The 10198-nt window shown below is 56.3% G+C and overlaps 2 protein-coding genes across 2 annotated transcripts; both read right to left on the minus strand.

The window, feature by feature from the left end:
* Positions 1 to 105: 105 nt before the first annotated feature.
* EMH_0041220 (uncharacterized protein) lies at positions 106 to 3003 on the minus strand (the record flags this gene model as incomplete). The annotated part of the gene is made up of 6 exons (XM_038022333.1): positions 106 to 487; positions 584 to 690; positions 850 to 1016; positions 1213 to 1270; positions 1584 to 1657; positions 1839 to 3003. 6 exons carry the CDS (start codon positions 3001 to 3003, stop codon positions 106 to 108), a joined length of 1953 nt encoding a protein of 650 aa, XP_037878187.1.
* Positions 3004 to 4590: 1587 nt separating this feature from the next.
* Positions 4591 to 10131, minus strand: EMH_0041230 (uncharacterized protein; the record flags this gene model as incomplete). The annotated part of the gene is made up of 5 exons (XM_038022334.1): positions 4591 to 4675; positions 4940 to 5041; positions 5376 to 5721; positions 6162 to 6300; positions 6400 to 10131. The coding sequence occupies 5 exons, from the start codon at positions 10129 to 10131 to the stop codon at positions 4591 to 4593; spliced, it is 4404 nt and encodes a 1467-aa protein (XP_037878188.1).
* Between the last annotated feature and the right edge of the window lie 67 nt (positions 10132 to 10198).

Raw genomic sequence — 10198 nt, forward strand, 5'->3', positions numbered from 1 at the left:
TATATATATATATATATATATATATATATATATATATATATATATATATATATATATATATATATACAGTTTTTTGGGTGTTGTGTGTGTGTAGTTGCTGTATGTTTAAACTCTGTACACCAAACGGCGGCCCAACGAATCGAAGGTAAACGCCGCCGCAACCCCCAAGGGGATAGCAACCAAAAGCAGAACATCATTGCTGCTGCTGCTGCTGCTGCTGCACTTGCTGCTGCTGTCGTTGCTGCTGATGCTGCACTTTCCGCTGCTGCAGCTACACTTGCTGCTGCTACTGCTGCTGCTGCCGCCCTTGGGTTTGCCTATGCTGCAGCTCCACTTGCTGCTGCTGCTGATACAGTTCTCCTTGTTGTTGCTGCCACTACACTGCTGCACCTGCTGCTGCACTCGCAGTTTGTGCTGCTGCTGCTGCTGCTGCTGCTGTTGCTTCTGCTTCTGTTGTTGCTTTAATTTGCCAGCGACAGCAGCGAGCCTAAGGAAGTATGAGGCAAGACAAAGAGGAGAAACGCCAGCACGATTGCAACAGCAAGCAACAAAGATTGCTGCAGCAGAGCACACACACACACACGAACCGCAGCATATATATAAGCAGCAGATCCCTGTTGGTGCAGCTGTTGCTGCTGCAGCTACTGCTGCTAGTGTTGTTGCTGCTGCAGCTTCTGCTGCTGCATCTGGCTGCATAACAATGCTAAACTAAGCAGACACAGCAGCAGCAGAGAGGATGTACAAACGGAAGCAGCATTAGCAGCAGGAGCAGAAGCAGCGGGAGCAACAAGCGCAGCAACAGCAGCCACTGCAGCAGCAACAGGGACAGCAGCAGCAGCAGCAGATTACTTTAATTGACTGCTTGCGGTACTTGTGGGCGAGCAGCAAATCCGTGCAGGCTGCAGCCGTCAGTTTCTCCGTCTGCGTGGTGACAGCAGCAAGCTGCTGCTGCTGTTGCTGTCGCTTCTGCTGCTGCTGCTGCATCAACGTTGCCAGCTGCTGCAGCTCCCTTAGCTCTGAATGCAACAGAAGCAGCAACAGCATCAACACACGCCAATAGCAACAACAGCAACACCAACGGCAACAGCAGCAGCAGCAAGCAGCCCCGCAACATGAAGCAGCACAACCACCACCTGCGAGGGGACTAGCTGCTGCTGCTGCAGCTGCTGCGGCAGCAACGCAGCAACAGCAGGTGCTGCTGCAGCTGCTCACTCTCTTCCAGCTTCAGCAGTTTGCTTCTTTTTTCAGCCAGCTGATTGCCCACGAGGCCCTGCGCATACACACCGCAAGCAGCAGAAGCAAAAAAACTCTTGCTGCTGCTGCTGTTGTTGCTGCTGCTGCAGCAGCAGCAACAGCAATCAATCGCGCCGTGCTGCAGTTGCTGCATCTGTTCATGCACGCCGTCCCTCTCTCTGCTCGAGTTGTGTACCTGCAGCTGCAGCAGCATTTGTTGCTGCTGCTGCTGCACTCTTTGTTACTGTTGCTGCAGCAGTATTCTTTGCTGCTACTACAGCGCAGAAGTATTAATTCCTGCTGCTGCTGCTGCTCCTGCTGCTGCTCCTGCTGCTGCTGCAGTGACTTACAGTGGCAATCTGGCCCGTCCAGGGGGATGGGGAGAATGGGCCCAATATGCCGCTGAGCTGCTCTGCTGCTGCACCTGGAAATGCTGCAGCAAACAACACACACAAATGCTGAGAGGCTGCAGCAGCAGATGCAGCAGCGGATGCAGCAGCACCAGCAGCAGCAACAGGAGCTACAGCAGCAACAACAGCGATGGAAACACCACCAGCAGTAGCAGCAACTGCAGCAGCAGCAGCAACAGCACGAGGGAGATTTACAGCTTCGTATTTGGTCTGCTGCTTCTAGGAGCCAGCGGGCATTTGCTTCCTGCTGCAGTTGCTGCTGCAGCAGCAGCGCCTCCTGGAAGTCTGTGCACTGATGCTTGAGAACACTGCGGCGGATGCGGAGTTCTGCTGCTGCTGCTGCGAGTTGCTGCTGCTGCTGCTGCTGCTGCCAATGTGGCAGCAACATAGACAATCTGTCCTGCTGCTGCTCTTCCTGCTGTTGCTGTTGCTGCAGCTCATTTTCTGCTGCTAGCAACTCCTCCTGCCGCTGCTGCAGCTGTGAGCTTGCCTGGTGCAGCAGCTGCTGCAGCATCTCAATCTGCAGCAACACCACGCACCCGCTCTGCTGCTGTTGCTCGTGCTGCTGCGGGTTTGCTGCTGCTGCTGAACACCAGCAGCAAGGGGCCTCTACATCCGGGGGCGCAATATGCGGGTGCAGCAGCAGCAGCTGCAGCGTCTGCTGCTGCATCTCCATCGTGCGGGTCAACGACAGCTTAAGGGCCTTCGACGACCTCAGAAAATGCACCAAAGGAGACACGCCACTGTTCATGCTGCTGCTGCTGCTGCTGCTGCTGCTGCGGCTGCTTGGCTCATGAGCAGCAGCAGCAGCAGGTGCCGGCAGCAACAGGCTCTCTCCAGCTTCTGATTCCTTCTCATGGGATTCAAACGAAGGACTTGGCGACAGATGATGCACCTCCACTACAGTACTTCCCGCAGCAGGAGCAGCACCGGCTGCAGCACCAGCTGTTGCTGCTGTTGTTGCTGCTGCTGGCTGGGGGCCCCACATGGGGGCCCCCGACAGAACCGGAGATGCTGGGCTCGGCCAGAAACCCTCTGAGGGTGCCGTAGACTCGCACACCGCATCCTCTTCGCTCGGGCTAAAGCTGCTGAGGCTGCGGGGGCCCTTGGGGGCCCCGTAGCCCCAGGGGGCCCCTTCGGGGGCCCCCTTAAACGGTGGGACCCCCACGGGGGCCCCCCATGAGAAGCCCCCCTCGAAAGGACCCTCCTGCCGCGGACGCCAAAGCGAATCAGGAGAAGGGGCCGGAGGGGCCTTCTGGGGCCCCCCCCCGCACTGCGTAGCAGTTGCCTGGGGGCTCATGGAGGGCCCCTCGGCGGGGTGTAACCCCAGGGAACCCTGAGGTGGCCACTCAGTACTCATGACCCTCGGCCGCCCAGCTGTATAAGCTGCTGCTGCTGCTGCTGTTGCTGTGCAGCAGACAAGACGAAACGCAGGACCCTAAGGAAATGCTCAGACCTGCGGCCCCCCGGGGCGGCGAGGGGGCCGCTGGGTAGAGTTTATATTTAAATAGAATAAGAAAAAAGAAAAACAAAAATAAACAGTATTGGGGAGACGCCCGAGACGTCGGCAGACAAGGGAATGGCAACAGACAGGCCGCTGCTGCTCTTGCTGCTGCTGCTGCGGCGGCGGCTGCTGTTGCTCCTGCTGCAGCAGCTGCTGCTGCTGCTGCAAATGTTGCTATTGCTATCAAGGGGATTTAACTCTACAAAAATCGGAATTTTATACTTAAACAAACCCAAAAGAAGATAAACACCTGCACACTGCAGGTTCGCCCCCCTCGGCCCGTGGCCCCTCAGACCGCCGCCCCCCTCAACACTGCAACTGCTGCAGCAGCAGTAACAGCAGCAGCAACAGAAACAACAGCAGCAGCTGTAGCAGCAGCCTGTTTATGTAGGAGAAAACTGTTACTATAAAAATACAAAAGAATTTCCCCCTCCGCAACCGCATGCATCAATGGAGGCCTACGGTTTCGGCCTAGCGTTTAGGGTTTAGGGTTTAGGGTTTATCCTTTAAGGTTTAGGGTTTAGGCGATAGGAAATTTAGCAACACGACCTCCAGCAGCAGCAGCAGCAACAGTAGCAGCAGTAGCAGCAACAGGAGGGAGAGTTAATATGCGTTATCTGTAGTAGCTTGAGCCCGAAGCTGGCGCCTCTACATACATCCCTGCATGCGGGCTTGGATACACCTGTGCGTAAACTTCAGTATACGCCTCTGTATACACCTGTGCGTGCATGTGTACATACACCGGAGTGCAGGTTAGCTGCTGATGGTGGAGTCGGTGCCGCGACTGCTTACACTTTCTGCAGTTGCAGCGCGTGGGTCTTAATGTAGGCCGCCGGCAGCAGCAGCCAGGCAGCTGTACTCCCCGCGCAGTGTATTGCGCCAGCTTGTGCTGCAGCAACTTCTGCTGCAACAGCTTTTGCTGCAGCAGATGGTGCTACAGCAGTTGGTGTTGCAGCACAGCTCCGTGCCTGCTACCTACCATCCCCTTCAGGAATTAGGGTTTATGGTTTAGGGTTAGATGGGCTGAGCGACGGAGCCCAAAAGGCCCCCAAAGGACATCCTAAAGGTTTTATTGATGCCTTCAGGGGCCCCTAAAATTTATCAGGGGGTGCCCCTCTGCTCGTTGTCCTGCGCCTAAGAATGTGAGGGGGGCCCCCAAGAAGGTACAGGGAGGCCTCTCTACTCGCTAAGAGGGGCCCCACACGCCTGCTGGGCCCCTCCAGAGTATACAGAATGGCCTCGACTGGCTAGAGTGGGGCCAACGAGACGGTACTGACAGGCCCCCTAGGAACACTTGGGGGGCCCCATAAGAGGGTCCTAAGGGGCCCCCTGGACACTCCTCGGGGGTCCTCTGACCCTATTCGCGCCTCACAAGCTGCTACAAAGAGCTGTGGCTTAGGGTTTAGGGTTTAAGGCCGGGGTTAAAGGGTTAGGGTTTAGGGTTTAGGATGCGAGGCACTTGAGCGTGTGCACCAGCAACTCCTTGTCGCCATCTGTGCAGAACTGCACCATCGCCCGCGGCACACCTCTGCAGCAGCAGCAGCAGCAACAGCAACAATAGCAGCAGCAGCAATAAGAACACCCGTACCAGCATCTCCATCTCTGCTCTGTCAAGAGCAGCTTAGCTTTCGATGAGCCGGTATATCACATATTCAGCAGCAGCAACAACAGCGACAGCGCATGCAACAGCAGCAACATCAACAACAGCAAGAGTAGCAGTAGTAGCACCAACAGCAGCAGCAGCAGCAGCAGCAGCAGCAGCAGCAGCAGCAGCAGCAGCAGCAGATCTGACGGCAAGCGGTCTTCAACTTGGCGCTGCAGCGATAGAAATTCTTCCGATGTCAAATAGTCGTTCGTCATTAGCGCCCCCAAAGCCTGCAGCAAATCCTGCTTCCTGCAGCAGCAGCAGCAGCAGCAGCGGCAGCAGCAGCAGCAGCAAGAAAAGGTTCACCATAGGATATTCTGTGGAATCATCGTAGCGAATGCGTATGTGTGTGCTTCAGTACTCGGGTGTATATGCGGGTGTATTAACTCTACTAACGCATCAGCGAAACTACGCCCCAAATCTACATTATATATATATATATATATATATATATATATATATATATATATATATATATATATACATATATATATATGTATATATGTATATATATATATATATATATATATATATGACCTACGAACAGCAACTTAATTAGCACGATAGAGGTGCAGGGCCTCACGTCAGCAATTCCAAATCTTCGCAGCGACTGGGGGCCTCCGGCCGAGTTTCTTGGGGGCCCCCAAAGGCCTCCTGGGGGCCCCTAAAGGCGGTCTGGGGGCCCCCAGACTCTCCTTGGGGGCCACTAGAGGCTCGTTGGGGGCTTCCCGAGGCCTCTAGGGGGCCCCTAAAGGATTCTTCGGGGCCCCCAGACCCTTGTTCTGTTTGTGTCGGTTCCTTTTGGAGGCCGGTAAAAGCAGCAAGATCCCCCTGCAGCACCTGAGGGATCTCCTGGGTACGGGCTGCTAGGGGGCCCCCAGGGGAGGAGAGGGGGCCGCCATGACAGTCTCCAGTGTCGCCATCTTGGCCTGCATGCAAATACAGCGGGAACGGCGCAGCAAACTGCTGCAGGTGCAGCAAGCAAACAGTGTGCTGCTGCTGCAGCAAACAAGCTGAGCTGAGTTGCTGCAGACGACCGCATCCGCGCAAGTGTATATCTACTAGGAAACAGAGTAGAGAACAAACGACAGAGAAGCACAAAAAAGAATAAAGAATGAACAAACAGAAGAAAGTGGCATTATAAAGAAGCAGAATACAGAATAAATAAGAAAAGGTAGTGTAAACAAACAGAACAAAGGGCAAAGAAAGAGTATAAAGAAACAGAATAAAGAAACACGATAAAGGAACAAAGTAGAGAAACAGAATAAAGAAACATAATAAAGAAACAGAAAAGAGAAAAATGATAGAGAAACAGGATAAAGAAACGGAATAGAGAGTAAGCAATAAAAGAAACAGAATAGAGAAAGACCTGCAGCCTCGATGCGTCTATGGTGCGCCCAGCAGAAGTGTGGTTCCTTCCTGCTACATTCTTCATCTATGGGGGCCCCCGCTTCCAACTGCTGCTGCTGGGGGCCCCCCATGTGGGTTGTTATATGCGGGGGGCCCCCCTGCAAGCAGCAGCAGCACTGACACTGCAAGCATTGAGGGCAGGTGCAGTAGCAGCAAAACTCTGGGGGCCCCCGATGATGTGTCCCTGCTGCACACACCTGCGTCTCCGGCTGCGCTGCTGCATCCCACCTGCTGCTGCTGCTGCTACTGCTGCTGCTGCTGCTGCTGCTACTGCTGCTGCTGCTGCTGCTGCTGCAGGTGAGTTCGCGCAACTCAGTCACAATTTTCGTAGAGAGTTCATCTACCCGCCGGTGCTGCTGCAGCAAGTCTGGCTGCTGCTGCAGTTCCTGTTGTTCTGCCTGCTGCTGCTGCACAGCGTGCTGCTGGTGAGGAAACAGCGGCGGCTGCAGCAACGGCTCAGGCGGCAAGGCTGGCTGCAGCAAATAATGCTGTTGTTGCTGCTGCTGTTGTTGTTGCTGCTGCTCCTGCATGATATCGTCTTCCAGCGGCAGCTCCAGCTGCTGCTGCTCGTCGACGAAGGGCTGTTGCATCTTCACGGTTTGCTGCTGCTGCAGAGGCTGTAGCTGCTGCTGCAGGTGTTGCTGTGGCCCATCAACGAACGCCTCGGCTAGTTGGTTGTGTGCACTCTGGTGCTGCTGCTGCTGTTGCTGCTCTTGCTTCTGCTCTTGTTGCTGATGTTGCTGCTGCTCTTGCGGCTGCTGTGCGTTGTCGTCCAGTTGAGTCGTTTCTTGCTGCTGCTGCTGCTGCTGCTGCTGCTGCGGCTGCTGCGGCCGCTGCGGCTGCAACTGTGGCGGCGGCGGCGACTGGGCACGTCCCAGCCTCAGGGAGTCTTCTTTTCCCTCCTGTTCTTGCTGCTGCTGCTGCTGCTGCTGTTGCTGCTGTTGCTGCTGCTGCTGGACGCAGCTAGCCCTCTGCATGGCACTCGATACTTCGCTGCTTGCTGCATCGGAGGGGGTTGATGGCTTCTCTGTCGCCAGGTGCCCCTCCTCTACAAACATGAGGCTGAGACTTTGCTGCTGCTGCTGGTGCTGGTGCTGCTTGGGGCGGTCTATCTGGGGGCTGAAGTTGCTCATCATGAAGGGAGCGCTAGAGTGCCCGCTGCTGCTGCTGCTGCTGCTGTCGGTGATTGCTGCAACAGAGAATTGGGGGGCAGCAGCAGCAGCTCGAAAAGTCATTGACCCAAACGGCAAGGGTGATGTTGCCCCCGCAAAGAAGTCCAGCTGCTGCTGCTGTTGCTGCTGTTGCTGTTGCTGCTGCTGCAGTTGCTGCAGTTGTTGCAGCTGCAGCTGCTGCAGCTGCTGTTGCTGTTGCTGCTGAAGCTGCTGCAACTGCTGTTGCTGCTGTTGCTGCAGCTGTTGCTGCTGCAGCTGCTGCTGCTGCTGCAGCTGCTGCTGCAGGGACATGGGCAACAAGACGGAGCGCGTCCTATCGAAAGAAGTACTTACTATCTCTCCTTCGCTTGGTTGCTGCTGCAGAAGGGACTGCTGCACCTGCTGCAGCTGCTGCACCTGCTGTTGCTGCTGCAGGTGCTGCTGCTGCTGCAGCGGCAGGGTTTGACGGTTAGTGGGCCTTACGAAGGAAAACAGTGGTGCTGCTGTCGGTACACCCGAGAGGGAGAGAGAGAAGGCGTCATAGAAAGGGTTTTGCTTTACTTCTCCTTCGCTTAGTTGACGGTCGAATGGCTCTTCGTCAGCAGCAATCGGTGTTGCAGTTGCTGCTGCTGCTGCTGCTGCGGCTGCTGCTACTGTCGCAGCTCTAGCAGCACCCGTTGCTGCCGCTGCTGCTGAGGCGGCAGTTGTTGCTGCACCGGTAGCAGTTGCAGCTATTGCTGCTGCTGTTGCTGCTGCTGCTGCTGCTGATGCATCCCGAGGTGAACGCCTCGGTGATGCTACAGACGTCGTAGCCAGAACTGGAGGAAGCAGTCTACGGTCTTCGTGCTGCTGCAGCTGCAGTTGCTGCTGCTGCTGTTGCGGTTGCTGCAGTTGCTGTTGCAGCTGCTGCTGCTGTTGCTGTTGCGGCCGTTGCTGCTGCTGCTGTTGTGGCTGCTGCTGGTGCTGCTGTAGTGCTGCAAGAGCCCCTCCTCCGTCTGTTTCGCGTTTGCTGTCTGCAGCAGTTACTCCCTCTGCCTTATTGCTGATGCTGCGTTCCAGGCTGGTGCTGCGGCTGCTGCTGCTCTTGTTGCGGATTGAGTGCAGCAGCAGCGGCTGCAGCAGCGTGCGGGGCAGAGAGAACAGCCTGAAAGGCCACGAGGCTCTCCCATGCTCTCTTAAAATGCCTCTCACCTCACTGGATAGAGTGGGTTCGAGTGCAGCTTCTATCTCCTGCTGCTGCTGCTGCTGCTGCTGCTGAGGCTGCTGTTGCGGCTGCTGCAGTTGTTGCTGCTGCTGTTGTTGCTGCTGCTGCGGTTGTTGCTGCTGCTGCTGCTGCTCTCGATGAGCTGCAGCAACCGCGCGCAGGATCCTGGAGGAGGGAAAACTGTAATGCCTAAGCTCGTGGGGCTCCATAGCTGCTGCTGCTGCTGTTCTTGCTGCTGCTGCTGCTGGGCCTTCTGCTGATGTTAGGGGTTCCGCTGCAGCAGGCGTTGCTACTGCTTGTGCTGCTGGTGCTGCTGTTGCTAGGTCTGTTCTTGGTGCTGTCTCTGCCTCTCGGGCTGCTGCTGCTAATCGTTCGGCCGCTGCTGCCGCTGCTGAATCGGCTGCAGCATTTGCTGCAGCGGCTGCAGCGGCTGCTGCTGCTGCAGCGGCTGTTGCTGCTGCAGAAGCGGTGTCTTCTGCTGCTGGTGTCTGCATCGATCTAGCTGCATCTACAGCTACATCTGGCTCAGCTGTTGCTATTGCTGCTGCTGCTGCTGCTGCTGCTGTGTCGTCAGGCATGCAAGGCAGCGGGTCAGGTGGAGGTACACCCGGAAGGCCTGAGAAGCTTCGCATGGGGAAGCTGATGATGCTGAGGCTCCTTAGCGAGCTGCCCCCGTCCTCGTTGCTGTCCTCGTTGCTGTTTTTGTTGTTGTTGTTGCTGCTGCTGTTGTTGTGTTTGCTGCTGTTGCTGTGCTGGTGGCTACTGGGAGGCTCTGCAGGGGTCCTGTGCAGCAGCGGATAGTCAATTTCTTGAAGTTCCTGCTCCCGCTGCTGCTGCTGCTGCTCCTGTTGCTGTTGCTGTTGCTGCTGCTGCTGCTGCTGTTGCTCATCGCTGTGCTGTTGCTGCTGTTGCGGCTGCTGCTGCAGTTGCTCGTGCCAAGGCCTTTCGGTGGGTTCCTCAAGCCCATCGGCCGCTCCCCATTGCATTGGGTTGCTGCAGCGCCTCAGCAGCAAACTGGTGCTGCTGTGGCTGCTGTTGTGGCTGCTGCTGCGGCTTCTGCCGCCTTCTGCTGCTTCTCTGTTGGGGGCCCTTCGGCTGCTGCTCTGGTTAAAGGTCAGCGAGGGGGAGACGGGCCCCCAACAGGGGGCTGCTGGTTCGATGCCGTCTCCTGTATGCCAGCTAGTTGGGTTCATATACAGACTTTGCTGTTTTTGCTGCTGCTGCTGCTGCTGTAGTTGCAGGAGCTGCATCTGCTGCTCCTCCTGTTGCTGTTGCAGCAGCTGCAGCCGCTGCTGCTGCTGCTGAATCTGCTGCTTTTGCAGCTGCAGCTGCAGCAGCAGCTGCTGGTCATGTTGCCACTGCTCCAGCATATGCTGCTGCTGTTGATGGTTCTCCTCCTGCTGCTGCTGCTGCAGCTGTTGCTGCAGCTGCATCTGCTCCACCTGTTGCTGCTGCAGCTGCTGGAGCTGCTGCAGCTGCTGGAGGTGCTGCAGCGCTGCAGCAGAGGGCGCAGCCACAGAATGAGATTTCAGCAGCCGCTGGGCGCTGCTGTCCCCCCGTGGAGACGGCAGCATGCAGGTCTTCGCTCTCCCCCGGAGCGTACCTCCATCTGCTGCAGCTGTTGCTGCTGCTTCTCCTTCG

The sequence above is a fragment of the Eimeria mitis genome, genomic scaffold (genome assembly GCF_000499745.2).
Source record: "Eimeria mitis Houghton genomic scaffold, Emh_scaff1659, whole genome shotgun sequence".
NCBI lineage: Eukaryota > Apicomplexa > Conoidasida > Eucoccidiorida > Eimeriidae > Eimeria > Eimeria mitis.